At 40.1% G+C, this 17,244-nt stretch overlaps 1 protein-coding gene across 4 annotated transcripts in view; it reads right to left on the reverse strand.

The window, feature by feature from the left end:
- The window catches only part of RYR3 (ryanodine receptor 3), a 477,900-nt gene that overhangs the window by 201,994 nt on the left and 258,662 nt on the right, over positions 1-17,244 (reverse strand). For all 4 annotated transcript variants that reach the window (XM_063439165.1, XM_063439168.1, XM_063439167.1 and 1 more), the window contains exons 35-39: positions 15,940-16,744; positions 10,623-10,823; positions 10,434-10,536; positions 8,039-8,176; positions 690-963 (exon numbers count right to left, since the gene is read on the reverse strand). In XM_063439165.1, the coding sequence (XP_063295235.1) occupies positions 690-963; positions 8,039-8,176; positions 10,434-10,536; positions 10,623-10,823; positions 15,940-16,744 (1,521 nt within the window). The remainder of the gene's footprint in view (positions 1-689; positions 964-8,038; positions 8,177-10,433; positions 10,537-10,622; positions 10,824-15,939; positions 16,745-17,244) is intronic.

Consider the following 17,244-nt stretch of genomic DNA (forward strand, 5'->3'; position numbering starts at 1 on the left):
TTGCACGCTTGACTTTTCTCAGTTCATGGGCAGTTATTTTGCGCCTTGGTTTCTCCACACGCTTCTTGCGACCCTGTTGACTATTTTGAATGAAACGCTTGATTGTTCGATGATCACGCTTCAGAAGCTTTGCAATTTTAAGAGTGCTGCATCCCTCTGCAAGATATCTCACTATTTTTAACTTTTCTGAGCCTGTCAAGTCCTTCTTTTGACCCATTTTGCCAAAGGAAAGGAGGTTGCCTAATAATTATGCACACCTGATATAGGGTGTTGATGTCATTAGACCACACCCCTTCTCATTACAGAGATGCACATCACCTAATATGCTTAATTGGTAGTAGGCTTTCGAGCCTATACAGCTTGGAGTAAGACAACATGCATAAAGAGGATGATGTGGTCAAAATACTCATTTGCCTAATAATTCTGCACGCAGTGTAGACTAAAACTGCTCCATTAAGCTAAGGTTGTATTGGTGACTATAGTGCCTCTTTAAATGTGATAATGTTATAATATATCACTTATTGATGTTTGCCAGATTCCATTTTATATTGTTTTTGTCATAGGTGTGTAATATTGCACGACATATTATAAAACCTTTGACACTTTTATAACCAGACTTTTAGGTAGTTACAGTCTAAGCATTTTCAAAGCCAACAGCTAAAGTAAGAATTAGCATTTCTATTCCTTACCCCAGGCCATCAATCATTAACATTTCCTCCTCTTTGCCCATCCGAACACTGAGCAAGGAGCGTATTTGCCCCAGAGATGCCAGCAGGTTAATAGTGTCTTCCACGGAGGCTGCACTGATGGTATAGGTTTTTCTCATGGCTTGTAATAGCTCTCCAATGCTGTCATACTGCCGACGCAGGAGGCTAAACATGATGCGCACTAGTTCTGGATCCTGGATGTGATCTTCTTGAGCCCAACGCACCATGGTCTGTGATATGAGTTCCTTCAGTGTAGCTTGGGGGGGGTGAGGGGGTGAAGGATTTAAGAAATAAAAATACATTGGGTTAATCTTGTTAAAATGTAACGATAATAATGATAATAAAAAGCAATATTGCCTCAATAGTAAAAATGTTTTAATACACATCAACGTTTCAGAATAACAACAAACCCTCCATCATGTTTTTGTCCTGCAGAATAACTGGTAGAGTCATCACCATGTTAATCATTGTTAAAGTTATCTAGTTGTCACCCTTAACATATACATTTGTATTAAAAGTACCAATAGAAAAAAATATATATTTTTTTGCTAATGTAATTTCCCAGATCAAGTAAAATGTCTCTATTATAATGTGATTATACCCAGTTTGGAACTTTGTTCTGTTTTGTATTTTAAACATTTGTAGCAATTAGCAAAATCCTACCAGATGACACGTCTAAACATTATTCATGGTAGCACCACCCTATAGAAGTAAGCATAAAGAAAATAGAAGTCCACATTTTTTGTGTAAGTTAGAGATTATTGTTTTAGCATATCAGTTCTGTCATTTGCAACCTGGCAGACTTCTGTATAATTTTTAGGTGGTCAGCAAGAACCCAGTAGGTTAACAGAATATAGCAAACTCAAGTGAGCATAGAACCATAGGAATGCACCATTAGAAACATTCTTTTCAAGCAATGGATTGTAGAATGTGTGTACAATCTCAGGTCATTGAAGATCCATCTGGTGGTGCATCAAGGCTGAGTGTATGCCATTGCAACAAAAACAGAGAATATGAGAACTCTGAAAATAGGCAAAAGTTTATAGAAATTCAATAGTTTACTCTTCAGTTAGTCCCCACTCAGGTCTATTTTTGCTCACTTGTGCCATTACAGAGAGTACCCATGACCATTTACATATCAGATTGATAAAACCCATAAAGGCAGTCCAGATCCAAAATGCTGGCAAGTCCTCTCTGAACAAAAGATACAGCAATCCCGGAAATCGTTTCGGCCTTCTTTGGGCCTTCAGTGAGCATGGGGTACACATCTAGATTACCCTTTTAACTTAGAGAAAGCCTAAGCAAATGCATTGCAGCAAAAAAGATAGAGAAAATGAGCGTATCCCATTCTTTGCTGTGCATCATCTGTGATGGCAAAAATAGACAAGATAATCAAATCCGCACTCCAGACTTTTGGAACCATGGTGGAATGTCCTGTAAAAAGCTCTGATTCAAACATACTTGCTGAATTGTCCAGGAATGTTGTTACTAACAAACTAGACCTTTCCCTTTTGCCATCTGGATTGATCTCTAGGATGCATCATCTGCTGGATATGCTTTCCTGACTGCCTATGATTCTCTCTCTTCTCATTCTTGCATTTGGCCTGTTGTAGGACTTCAAAAATCCTCTTTTGCACTTTGGCCTCAATTTAATATTGTTGGCTAAGCTTTTCAAACGATTTAATAATTTTGGATGAACTTTTAAAATTATTTTTCGACCATATTAAAATAATGAAAAATAGATCAAACATATAAAAATATATCAACATGTCAAAATACTATTAAAAAATACAAATATTTTTGCATCATATTAAATAATTGTAATAGTTTGTCCACAAATATTAAATCATCTGGAAAACGTATCCAACAATTTGAAATTGAGGCCTTGGTTCGAGCAGATTTTTTCACAGTTTATTTTTTACCTTTCTATCAGGGTTATTCTGTAATTCTACTAGAAGCAAGTGTATATCTTTACTCATCTGAAATGTGACAACATTCAGAACATCTGTTTCTATAGCTGTGTTCTGGCCTAACATTTGCCACAGATTACTATAAATTGCAGTCTAACAACAGTCCTTGCATTTGTCAACATTGTAAGACAAGTTATATCCTAATAAATTTAGGGTATTACCACAATTCCACAGACGTAAGGCACATTTCACATAAAATGCATACAATTACAACTCTGAAATAGTGAGTGTTATAATACTAATCGCTGCATGTTTTATATAATAATTAGTCATTTATATTTTGTTACCAATTAAATCAAGTGGCATAAAACAGGCATAAGAATAAAATATCACTGAATGATTTGAAGTGGGGTCATGGTGGTGGGAATATGTACATGCAGTGTTTCTGTTTGAAACTCTGCACATACAGTGTAATCTGCAGTGTTTTGCTAAGCACTCATAAAACCTACGGCACATGTGACTTTGTCGGACTGGAGCTCTGTGAATCCAAAAATGTAGATTCTGTGCAAAAAATACATCCATCTTCAGTGCGAATTGCAAGCTGGCAACTGACATTTAGAGCTTCTCTCTTGCAGGCAGTGCCTGCAAGGGAAGCATTTTTCTCCCTCCCACCTCTCTATGCCCTCAATAGTGCATGTTTTGTATCCTCTCCTCGCCGGCTCAGATTGCGTGCATGAGAAGTCTTTGATTGGATCATGCAAGGCCCTTGTTGTTGTCGCCTGGCTGCATGGAAGGCAGCGCTGGTAGTTTTGCCCGGCACTGGTTTCCAAGTAAGGGAAAAAAATAACTTTTAATAAAGGGTATAAGTAACCCTTTAATAACAGCGCATTCAAGTGGCGATGGTACAAGCATTACGAATGTGAATGAGAAACATTGTTACATTTCTTGGCATCTCTGTATGCTTTCACTCTGTTGACTGCCAGGTGCAAAGGACAGAGCTTATAAGAATGATTGACAGGAGCTCGGGAAGCACTCAAAAGCAGGATAATGAGGTTTGGATTTCTATATTTAGCTCAACACCTGACGAACACATATTTATTAAATATATGGATACTTCTATGTTTAAAGGAGAACTTTTACATCCCAGGATTTTTAATATTATGTTTAACAAATAGATCCTAACCTAAGGCAAGACCAGGGCAAACTTGTATAACAAGGGAGAAGCAGAAACACTGTTTAATTTCTCCTCTTCTCTCTAGGCTGACTGTAAGGTGAAGGGACAGCACTTATAACAATGATTGACTAGGACTCGGAGGTAAGATGAAGACACCCAACTGCAGGATAAGGAGGCGTGGATTTCTACATGTAATCTTACCTATACGTTTCAGAGATACACCTACTTCTTAACTTAAAGGAACACTCTAGTGTTAGGAATACAAACATGTGTTCCTAACACTACAGTGCTGGACTACCTATTTAGGTTGCTGGACCCCCTCAGTAGGGAGTTAAAAGGCATTTTCTCCATCACTCACCTCCATGGCTGAGATCATCAATCTGGATGATCTCAAACAATCCGATGTTTCTCTGTAGGAAAGCATTGGGAGCCTACTGTGCATGTACGGCAAAATGCAGCACTGTAGCAACCAGCATATTCTCATAGACTTGCATTGAATCAATGCCTTTCTATGGGGAACATTCAGCATCTTCATGCAGAGCGCGGAGGCACTGAATTTAAACAAGGAAGCACCTCTGGTGGCTGTCTTAGTGACAGCCACTAGAGGCATTACTAGGCAGCAAAGTAAACACTGCCTTTTTCTGAAAGGCCAGCATTTACATTACTGAATCTGAAGGGACATGCTATAGACACCAGAACCACTAAAGCTGTAGAGGTTCTGGTGACTACAGTGTCCCTTTAGTTAGGCAATATATTGTGATTAACTGTTGAAACCCTAGCAATTAATACTCTAGAACAGGGGTAGGCAACCTTTGGCACTCCAGATTTTGTGACCTACATCACCCAAGATGCTTTGCCAGCATTATGGCTTTAAGAGGTTTATGGGAGATGTAATCCACAACATCTGGAGTGCAGAAGGTTGCCAACCCACGCGTTATAGCTAAAATCTTCACTGAGTTTTACAAATTAAGATGAATAATGTAGTTATTAAAATATCTCATTAACAGAACTATACAGTCAGATATATATATATTTATTAATACTGCATGACATATATGTAATTTAGTTTCTGAATGGGTATGCAACATGTGAAAGCGGGTCCCTTACACAAATATATGGGCACCTGTAATGTGCTCTGTCTACCACTAGATGTCAGCATCACATTGAGACTGGTTGGCAGGGCTTCCTGTCAGACGGTCATAAATGAAATTTGAGTTAAGATACAATCTCAAGAGGTGAGTGACTGTTGGAATGTAGTGCAGAAGCATTTTTTTTTACTTGTGGTCTCATATTCATAGCGCTAAGCACTGCTGTTCATATCTGGAGATTAGCTCTCCACTCAATAAACCCTGATCATTTAACCACTTTTGCTTCTGCTAATTTAAGGAAAAATTTCATAGACGGAAAAATAAATAAATAAATAAATGGTTGATAGGAAGTCGCAAGTGTAGCATCAAACTAGCTAAGCTGAAACAAAGTGATTTTTGCACTTCTCATATCAAATGTCAACAGTTCCCAAATTATTGGGAGACAAATAAAATATGTTATTCTTTAGCCAGATATGTTTAAAGTAAGCAAATGAAGGTAAGCAAAGCTGTGGATATGAAATTAGTTGAAGTACATTTTTTTTAAATTCCTACCTTAATACTTTTCTAATCCCGATAAAAATAAAGAAATTCTCACAGCAGTCATATTCTTTCCGCTGCTACCAGGAAAAATCCCCAATCTTTACCAGTGAAAAGGGCGTTCTGGTGTGGTATATCTAGGCCAGGCATAGGCAACCTTCGGCACTGCAGATGTTTTGGACTACACCTCCCATGATGCTTTGCCAGCATTAGGTGTGTTAGAGCATTACGGGGGATGCAGTCCACAACATCTGGAGTGCCGAAGGTTGCCTATCCCTGATCTAGGCATTGTGTTAGCCATTCAACTAAACAAATGTAAATGTAAAAAAAATAAAAATAATTCTGAAGGTCTATATAGTCCGGCGGCATGGTCAGAGGTTTATTTCATGCCTCCCATGTCAAATTTCAAATAGACAAAGAGAGACACTTTCATTTTCGGGGTGTGGGGTGTGGCCAGTGACGTAGCTGTTTTGATACATTTCAGGTGACTTACTTATAAAAGTTTATTCAACTAAAATGTGATATAGAACAAAACAATGTATCTTATTTACACAGACTTATTTCTAAACACATTTTTGTAGTTTAAAGACACATTGATGGGAGTATTATTGCTGCGGAGCTCTGTTAGACACACTAAACATATCAGCTTCCAAAATAGAGGGACATTCTGATGGAAATGAGGGACATAGAGGCCACTTGTGAAGTATGTTATTTATAAAGAACAATTCATGGAGTCATTCTAAAATTAGATCAAACAGCAATGTTTCACTGGTTTCCATAGTGACTGCCCCACTTTCGGAACACTGCACCACTATTATTCTTTAGAAATAACTCCAAAAGGAATGTCAACCTGGTGCAAAATGTGATTGGTGATGTTGAGATGTGTTGTCATAGCCACGTGGAACTCTATATGGGTTTTAAGTGAAGGGAACATGGAAGAGAGAAGGAGGAGAGGCAAGGTGGGGGTGTGGATGCAATTTTTACATGCCCATCATTTTAAAGAGTTGGCATGGCTGATGACAAATATTTACGGCTGTCTATGAGCAATGGAGAAAATATTCCTAGTTAATCGGACTGCCCTCAAAGAAAATTATTGGGAGCATCTGAATTATGTAGCCAAAAGTACAAGCTTAGCAAATGGTATCCAAGTCATCTCTTTGCTGATTCTGTAGGCCTACCAACAGGTGGTAGCAACCCCTTGCACTGCCATAAACAAGTCGCTATTTTGTCATGGTGAATGTCTTGCGTTATTGAAATCTGATTCCCAGAGCAGAGCTTAAAATTAGTGCTTGATACGGACTGCAGATCACGATCTGTGAAAGAGTGAGTTTGGGAGGGCTTAATGTCACTTTAATAAGCTACTGTGATTTTTTATTTTAGTTTACTTTTGGATATTAGCAGAGATTGAAAAGGATTAACAAGTGTCATATGTCTTCTAAACCTACTGAATCCAGCAACATGTCACCAATAACCCTTGGTAGCAGGCATGGTGTTGTAAAGGGGCTTATATCACTGTAAACACTTCCCTTCATCCCATTAACCAATGTCATGTCAGAGGCGCAAGGTAATATATATATATATATATATATATATATATATATATATATGACATATTAATACTGCACGTCATTCCGTTGTACCTCTGTGTAAGGACTATCAAGCTAGCCAAAGCCCGGGGAATAAATGGATAACAATGACCCAGAGACTTTCCTGCATTAAATATTATTTGTCAAATGCAAACTAGTCATATCAAGGATGCCTAATGCGTCCAATTAATATTGACTTAAGATTCCAATTAAACGGGTCTGATTAAAAAGCTTCTAGTTATTTTAATAAATGAATTATATTGTACGTCTCAGCAGTGGCAGTCCGTGCCATTATCATCAAGCTGACGGAGTGTGGCAGTGTAGTCACTCAGAGAAAGGAAATACTGTCGCAATAGGAAGGAAAGAAAAAAGGGAATGGGGAGGGAGGTTCAAATAAGGCATCCAAGGTAGAGATATCAAACAAATGTGTGTGAGAGAATAAGTTAGGGGATTAGGATGATTTGCATCTGGAAATGTTTTCTCCATAATGGCAGGAAATAAAACAATAACTGCAGTGGCTATCTAGTTATGGTTCATGATCTGTCAAGCTATATACGCACTCATCATACTATGCAGGATTATGGGTATGCCCAAACGTGGCCCCATGCCAATGATGCCTGAAAGGATATAGCCATATATCACTGCTCTGTGCTTGGCTGAAAATCACACAACTTGAGGCTGTGCTCTTTTTTGGAAAGAGATTATTTACGGGGTATTTTGGGCCTGAATTTCACTGATGACAAGAATAGCCTATCGTGAAAATACAGGTCATCTGTAGAGGAACATGAGGTAGAAAACCATATGAGCTGCTCCTCAATAGTACATTGCTGGACAACCTATCAAGCTATGTCCATACTCAGACAAGTTATTCTTACACACTCTGTGACATCTAACTACATGAAAGAGCTTGGATGGACATTATTCATCAGTACTTTATTAATAAATACCTTCACATTATAAGTATACGAAAAAAAAAAAAGAATAGATACTGTATCCTGTTCCGCTTTCACAACGCAGCTTAAACAATGTTACTTACTAGGAGATTTCTCTTCCTCCTCTGCTGGATCGTTTTCTTCTGTCTTTGACCGTCCTTTAATTTTATATACCAAGGAACGGAGCCGACCGGTCCATGATGTATCCTCCCCTTCTTCTTCCTCCTCCTCCAGTGGAATACCTTGAGCCAATAAGAGAAGAAAGCAATTTCACTTTATTTTCTACACATGATGGCATATTTATGTATTGTATTGTGACTGTTTTTAATATCTACTGTGTTAGTTTTTCATTGTGAAACAGCACTAGTGAATTATTACTAAGATGAGCATGCATTCATTTTTTATACAGGTATAAAGACACATTTAACCCCTTAAGGACACATGACATGTGTGACATGTCATGATTCCCTTTTATTCCAGAAGTTTGGTCCTTAAGGGGTTAAAGGAGACATTTTGGACTGGTTTTGAACAACATTTATAAAGTGGAGTGGCACTCACTAACAATTTTCAATCTGTGGGGCCTCCAGACCAAGGTGGACCATTTCCAACATCTCAATCATGAAGCAAGTTGGACCAGGCACATATAGGTGGTGTTAAGGCAGATTTATTGGACAGCATGCAAAGTGCATGACACCCAAGGGAGCCCTTATCAAACTCGATAAAGACTCCGATGGGATGTGAAACATGGAATGGTGTCTTAACACAAGCTCTCTTAGGCCTTGTCAACGTACATGTTAACTTTTAGTGGAAAGTTGAGTAATCATAGTTATTTAGCTTCTTTTAGTATACTCTAGAAAATCTAAGTGCAATACAGCATTTACACAGGACACTACTTGTTACTCCAAGAGCCATCTAAAATGCAGAACACTACTAAATATAATGATGGGATAGACTTTAAAAGGAAAAAAAAAAAAACATTTACCTACTTTGACATGGTAAATTTTGAGGGTACACTTCAAGTGATATACTCGCTTATATAAAAACATAACACAATCTTAATTTGTCAGCCTTCATTTCGAAACCACCTTTGGCTGATGTAGAATTATTTAAAAATCTTTATTGCACCTGTATTGAATTATTGTACTAACTCCATTTTAATCTCACATAACCTCACATTATGACAGACCCTCCATTTTGTCTACATTACATGACAGAATTTCCTAACAGCATTTAGTATAATGAATAGAGACTGTATTTTCTATAAAGACATGACTAACCCCGGAATTGCTGAATCTCCTGTAATTTGCAACATAGTATAATCTGAAGGCCATGAGAACACTGTACTAATGAAATGTTCTATTCATAAAAAGAACCCTGAGCCTGATCACGAGTCTGACATCACTAACTACCCAAAATGGCTAGCCGCCAGATTCCCCCTCCCATCGAGTAAAGACGACATCCCATGATAGGAGGGTGCCCCACTAGTCACTCAAATCCCTGAGCCAATTAATAATATTGATGGGTGGACATTGACATAGCCACTTAACATTTAATCCAATTACTGATGTTTATTTGTTATTATCTGATATTCAATGATGATGTCATTTTGGTCTTATAAGGGCCTGCAAGCCTGTTTTTTGCCCAGATGCCATTAAATTTTCTGAAGTGCTTTTAACCTGAACTCCATGTGTCAGTGTGAACTTACTTCTGCGTATACGCAATTTAATCATCTCAGATTTGGACAGGAACAGATAGACATTTAAAGGGAAACTCCAGTGCCAGAAAAACGATCCGTTTTTCTGGCACTGGAGGGTCCCTCTCCCTCCCACCCACCAATCCCCGGTTACTGAAGGGGTGAAAACCCCTTCAGTCACTTACCAGGGGCAGCGACAGGTCCCACGTCGCTGCTTCCTCCTCCCCCGCCGCTCCTCCTTCTGGTTACGTCGGCCGGTGGGCGAGACTGATCTCGCCCGCCGGCCGAGGAGACCTAATGCGCATGCGCGGCAATGCCGCGCATGCGCATTAGCGCACCCCATAGGAAAGCATTGAAAATGAATTTCAATGCTTCCCTATGGGGAATAGAGCGACGCTGGAGGTCCTCACACAGCGTGAGGACGTCCAGCGACGCTCTAGCACAGAAAACCTGTGCTATGAAGCAGGAAGTGTCCTCTAGTGGCTGTCTAATAGACAGCCACTAGGGGAGGACTTAACCCTGCAAGGTAAATATTGCAGTTTTAAAAAAACTGCAATAATTACACTTGCAGGGTTAAGGGTAGTGGGAGTTGGCACCCAGACCACTCCAATGAGCTGAAGTGGTCTGGGTGCCTGGAGTGTCCCTTTAAACATATTTGTTTATTTCTAAATTAATCTACATCATGGCCATGCATGTTCTACCGCATGCCACTTAATGGTGTCACTTATTGCACAGGTGCAATGATGAATGAAAACAGATTTTGTGGCATAAGGATTTTACAAGGAGATTTTGTTATGTACAATTACCGCAATGCATGAGAAGATCTTCATGAAATTCGTAGAGCTCATCCCGAATCTCCTCAGGACAAGGACAGTCATCATGAAGATGGAAATTCAGAAGCATGTTAATCTTTAGAAACAAAAGGATAAAATGAGTGGAAATGATTCATTGTATCTCTGGATCTTCAATGACACATACATGTACACAGTACTGACCTGCTCCTGTGGAGGTGACCGGAACTCCCTTGTTTTCTTGGCAGTTAGAGCAGCAGACATGTTCATTGCCAACATCAGCTCATTGTATCGGAATTTCTGATTGTACTGTAGCTTTGACACAAAGTTATCAGAGAACGAAACAATCGATTCAACTCTGTGTTTCAGTTCACAGTCACAGAAATAATGGAGCAGCTCGCACATCTGTTGAAGATAAAGGGACATCCCTTAATGACATGGAGATATACATATTTTGTTTGGTTTTTGAAAATATATTAATTATTGTTAGTAAAGGATCAGTATACACTGTGGAAATTACAAAACATTGATATTAGGAAACAGATATGTGATTATGGCCTTGATCTAACATTTTTGGATGAACTTTTGAAATAATTTAATATTTGAAAAGTATTCATTATTTTTTAATGTATTGATATATTATTATTTAGGATATATTTTTTCGATATTTAAATATTTGTAAAAAAACATTTTCCAAAAAAGTTTATCAAAAAATATGAAATTATTAAAAAGCTTAATGAAGATTATCAAATCGAGGCCTTTATATACAGGATAAAATAAAGCATATATTGAACTGTATAGATGGTGGCACTTATGCAGAGGTCAGGATAAAGACCGGTGGATCAGTGTCACAATGCCCTGTAATAACTCTCCCAGAAGGGAATAACCCTTATTTGTAAGTAAATAGAAAGAAAAGAAGGGACCAGAGAGAGTCCCTGAGGTGGAGAGTTATAATGAAAAAATGGGGAGTCCCTACCTTTAATAATCCTAATGGGAGAAAACAAACAATAGGGAAAGAATAGGACAGGTAAAACAAGGGTAAGGGGTAATGCCGGTAGAAAATAGTATCACAGGTCCCCCTTGAAATAAGGAGGTAGCCTAACTATATATATATCCTCAGCTTACTAGGCTTCCCCTTAGCCCATGTGACGGGATCTAAGATGGTAGGTGAAACTTGCTGCGAACGGAGGAGCAGTAAAGGGAAAAATCCTCTATCAGGGGACACACACAAGGTCCCAATGTAAACCTTAACAGGACTAGTAGGTGAAGAGGACTGACCCTAAATACCTCGGCACTATATGAGGAGCACTAGTGCCTACTGTGACCAGAGTCCCTATAGCTACCCCAGACAAGACCCTTGTAGTGCAGAGCAGCGAGAGACCCCTAAAAAGGGACACACAAGATCCCAAATTAATCTAAGCAGGAACGCTGAGAAAAGAGGTCTGACCCTAAATACCTCGGCACTATGTAGGAGCAGCTGGTGCCTACTATACCCAGAATCCCTGCCTGTCCAGATAGGTAAAAATAAATTAAATGAAGTTAATAAATCAAATCCATTAGTGCTACCAAGAGTGTGAAAAAAAGAAAATTAAGTCTAGCTCGATGCGCGTTTCGGCGTGTCAGCACGCCGTCGTCAGGAGCAATGAACTGTTTAGATTCCCAATGCTGGTTTAAATACCTCTCAGTGTAATCGTTCCGTTAGTGTTGCCGGCTGTGTGTACCACGTGGTCTGCCGTACTCCCTCGGTACTCATTGGTCTGTGCATGGTGCTGGTCCCTCCCCACAGCAGTAATTGGTCTGACTCATTTCCAGTCCCTCCTCTTGCTAACCGCGTCATCTGACGCGGTTCTAGTCAAACGGGGGGGAAAGTGGAGCTTCCGTTCATTGGTGCTCAGCCCGTCTGTCATCTTTCGGACCTGCCCCATTACTGGTTGCGTCATGTGACGCGGCATCAGCCGTGGTTAATCGTAATGGAACAGATGAAGGAGTGATTTTAACCCCTGCGACATAAATCCAAAGGCTGCAATTGGTGGTCAATTTATACTGTGGATGAGAGGGGTACTGAGTATTTATGGTGCTAAATGCATCCTTAATAACACTACCATGGGGGTAAATCCTATGTACCGTCTATGGAGATGGGACAGAGGTGAGTTCCCTGATAATGGCAACAAAGATGTACCATCTATCGAGATGGAATGAACGTGGTCACAGAAATAAGTTACCAAAAAATGGTAACAGAGGTATACCCATAAAGGAAAAAAACGCACACGCACACACAACATCCCTAAGTAAAAATATATACAAAATTTACGTGTAAAATATATACAGTGCCTGAATTTGTGTCCCATAACAGGACTGGTGGGAATCACCATTATTAGAACATCCCGAAATGAGAGGAGGATTGAGAAAATATTTAGAGGAAGGCTGAAAAGGAAAACCCCTCATTCAGACCTGCCGGAGAGAGGGTTTTGAGTTTATAAATCCAATAGGATTCACGTTGTCTTAATTTCGTGTCCCAATCCCCCTTCCGTTGAGTCTGTGGGATATGTTCAATCCCTATAAATTTTAGCTTCTTTGCTGAATTTTGATGATGGATCTTCAGATGACGTAAAATTGGAGTTTCGAGGTGTCTTTTGACTGAGTTGACGTGTTCCCTGATTCTCAATTTAAAGGGTCTGAACGTTTTACCCACGTATTTCATACCGCATGAACAGGTGAGTAGGTAAATTACCCCTTCTGTCCTGCAGTTAAAAAATGAGCGTACAGGAAAGGTTTCCTTGTTGTTACTGTCTGTAAAGTTCTTAGACTTTACATTGATGAATTGACATGCGCTGCAATGTCCACATCTGTATGTCCCCTTAGGTAGGTAATTGTACCCTCCTTTCTTTAAGGGGGCAAGATGGCTCTGTACCAGAGTGTCACGTAGATTTTTACCCCTGCGTGCCGTCACAGAGGGAAAAGTGGTGACTACCTGTTTGATTTGAGAGTCAGAAGTCAGAATGGGCCAATACCGCTTAAGGGTGCTCATCATGAAATCCCATCCTGCATCATAGGTAGCGATGCAGCGGATTAGTTTCTGATCTTGCCCTTGTGTCTTATTGTCAGTCAAGAGGGACTCGCGTTCAGTGCTGATTGCTCTGCTATAGGCCCTGCGCAAGACCCTATTGGGGTAACCCTTGTCCTTAAAGGCACATCTGAGTTCCCATGCTTTAATCTTGAAATCGTCCACAGAAGAACAGTTTCGCCTTAATCTTAGGTATTGCCCTATTGGTATGCCAGCTTTGAGGGGGCGAGGATGGTGACTATGCCAGTTCAGAAGGCTATTAGTAGCTGTTTGCTTTCTGAAGAGGGTTGTTGCAATGCCCCCTTCGGAAATGGATATGGTAATGTCCAGAAAATTAAGTCGTTTACCCCCTATCTCGCTGGTGAATTTAAGATTAAGATCATTCCTGTTTAGAAGGTTGACAAAGGTTTGAAAGTCTTGTGCAGTGCCGGTCCAAACAATGAGCACGTCATCTATATAGCGTTTCCAACAGAAGACCATTGTCATAAAATGGCTCAAATGTGGGGCGGACCTGATGTAGTTTTCCCAGGTGCCTAGGTATAGATTTGCATACGATGGAGCACAAGATGTGCCCATCGCAGTCCCCCTAATTTGTTGGTAGACTACACCATTGAACAGAAAAATGTTCCTAGTAAGGATTGTTCTAAGTATATTGGAAATGAGTTCAATGTATGCAGGCGGGGATTGTAGCTCTTGTTCCAGGATGGTTCTTATGTTGCTAATTCCCTGTGTATGGGGTATAGAGCTATATAGTGACTCTACATCCAGACTGCATAGTAGTGCCTGGTCTGGGATGGAGATGTCCCTGAGGTGACTGAGCATTTGTTTTGTATCTCTTATATGTGATGGCAACCTAGAGACAATGGGTGACAAGATCTTATCCAGAAAAATACTAAGATTCTGGGTCAAATTGCCACATCCAGATACGATCGGTCTACCCGACGGGTTGTCTAGGGATTTATGGACCTTAGGTAAACTATAAAAAGTTGATAGTACTGGTTGTCTCACTAGCATGAACTCAAATTCGTTTTTGGTGATCAGACCGTCAGTTAGGGCCTGATTCAACATAGTTTTAATTTCGGCAAGAAATTGAGTTGTAGGGTCGTGTTTTAATACTTGATAGGTCTCCCTATCGTCTAGTAATTTCTGTACCATCCGTATGTAATTAGAGTGATCCATCAGGACCACATTGCCGCCCTTGTCTGACGGTTTGATCACCAGTTGATCATTTTCTTTGAGTTCCTTTAGTGCTACTTTTTCTGTCCTAGTGAGGTTGCCAAGAGATTCAATACACATAGTCCCTAGTTCAGCTTCTTCAATTGCCCTGCACACCATTTCCAAAAAGACCGTGATGTTCTTATAGTCCTTTATGTGGGGTGTAAAGCGACTCTTTGGTGTAAGGTGGGTGATTGGGATATCACTGACATTGGGGTCATTGGAATCAAGAAGTTCGACTAAAGCATCCAGGCAGTCCATATCCTTAATTGTCAGGCCTAGGCTGGATGCTTTGAGTTCTTTTTTATGCATATGAAATTTGTGTAGGGCCAATTTACGAGCGAATAAGTGCAGGTCACGTGGTACACACAGCCGGCAACACTAACGGAACGATTACACTGAGAGGTATTTAAACCAGCAATGGGAATCTAAACAGTTCATTGCTCCTGACGACGGCGTGCTGACACGCCGAAACGTGCGTCGAGCTAGACTTAATTTTCTTTTTTTCACACTCTTGGTAGCACTAATGGATTTGATTTATTAACTTAATTTAATTTATTTTTACCTATCTGGACAGGCAGGGATTCTGGGTATAGTAGGCACTAGCTGCTCCTACATAGTGCCGAGGTATTTAGGGTCAGACCTCTTTTCTCAGCGTTCCTGCTTAGATTAATTTGGGATCTTGTGTGTCCCTTTTTAGGGGTCTCTCGCTGCTCTGCACTACAAGGGTCTTGTCTGGGGGAGCTATAGGGACTCTGGTCACAGTAGGCACTAGTGCTCCTCATATAGTGCCGAGGTATTTAGGGTCAGTCCTCTTCACCTACTAGTCCTGTTAAGGTTTACATTGGGACCTTGTGTGTGTCCCCTGATAGAGGATTTTTCCCTTTACTGCTCCTCCGTTCGCAGCAAGTTTCACCTACCATCTTAGATCCCGTCACATGGGCTAAGGGGAAGCCTAGTAAGCTGAGGATATATATATAGTTAGGCTACCTCCTTATTTCAAGGGGGACCTGTGATACTATTTTCTACCGGCATTACCCCTTACCCTTGTTTTACCTGTCCTATTCTTTCCCTATTGTTTGTTTTCTCCCATTAGGATTATTAAAGGTAGGGACTCCCCATTTTTTCATTATAACTCTCCACCTCAGGGACTCTCTTTGGTCCCTTCTTTTCTTTCTATATTGAACTGTAATTGAGATATGTTTATGACACATATTAAATTAAATTAAATGGCACATTTACCTGGAGTTTGACAGACTCCGGGAGCCGTGTCTGTAGCAAACCTTTTACAGGAGCGTTGGCATCTCTTGTAGCCTTTTCACCAGCTTCCACAGCCTTTTCTTCATCTTGTGCAACTTCCTCTTTCTCACATCTATCTTCTTCTTCCTCTTCTTTATGATCACCAAAAACATTTGGATCAATAAGCAGAAGGATCTGCTGGACATCCTCATCCTCAAACACACCCATAATTAGCAACGTAGCAATAAGCTTGAGCACTGGCACGAACTGGAATTCTGCTTTGCCCCCTACAGGGTCTCGTATGTGATCCCCACTGCTCTGCACAGCTTCGGTCAGCATCCCAATGGCTTTGGACTTCAAGATGTCCACTGGAATCTCTGGACCATGCTGCTGCCGTTCTTCACCAACCAATAAAAAACAAGGTATTGTAAAGTGGAGGTCGGATTTCAAACAGGTACTGCGGCCAACACCCGGCAGTCCATGCCTCTTGGATTCATCAGGATAGAGTTCGATCTGCCGAGTCTCATCAGTGATAGGAATGATAAACTCATTGTTCATCGTGAGTTTGCCTTCTTTGGCAGACTCTAGGTAGATGCTAATGAGCAGGTCATAGAAGCCTGACCTCAGTAAACCTGGCAGGTACTGGTTATCGATAGTGTAGAGAAGCTGTGACTGATCCACGTGGCTACACAATGCATGCGCTACACGATTATTGCCCAGCGCACATACAGCACAGTATAGTTTCAGGGTGTGATAATGAAACTTCATCAGGTCTTCCTGCTCAGAGAGCTCCAATATATCAATGCACCTTGAACATAATGAGAAGAAAATTAGAGTCTGGAACTGCAGGCAAAACTGGCTAAAATATCTTATTAAAATAACACAGAGATAGAGTTTGGTCCAAGACTCCCTTATTAAAGTAATATAAAAATATTGTAAAATGTATGTATGTATATATCTATGCATACTTCATATGTTTGGAACTGTGTCAGATTACCAGCATTTTACAGAATTTCAAACACACATTATTTTCTCACGTATGATCACCTTGTTCCACACTATATGAGTAAATATCTCTACATGAAAAAAAGAACAATACAATATGCAATACATGCTATTTGAAATATACAGCTTTTGTCATAAAAAAAATGTCCAACAGCACGTTTCCTGTAAACCAGGGATCTCAAAATATGGCCTCCTGATGCAAACAGCCTACAACTCCCAGAATTCTGTGAATGAAATAGATGGTCAGAGAACCATGGGAGTTGTAGTTCAGCAACATCTGGGAGGCCAAAGTTTTTAAGATGC

This window comes from Pelobates fuscus, chromosome 13 (assembly GCF_036172605.1).
Source record: "Pelobates fuscus isolate aPelFus1 chromosome 13, aPelFus1.pri, whole genome shotgun sequence".
Taxonomy (NCBI): Eukaryota; Metazoa; Chordata; class Amphibia; order Anura; family Pelobatidae; genus Pelobates; species Pelobates fuscus.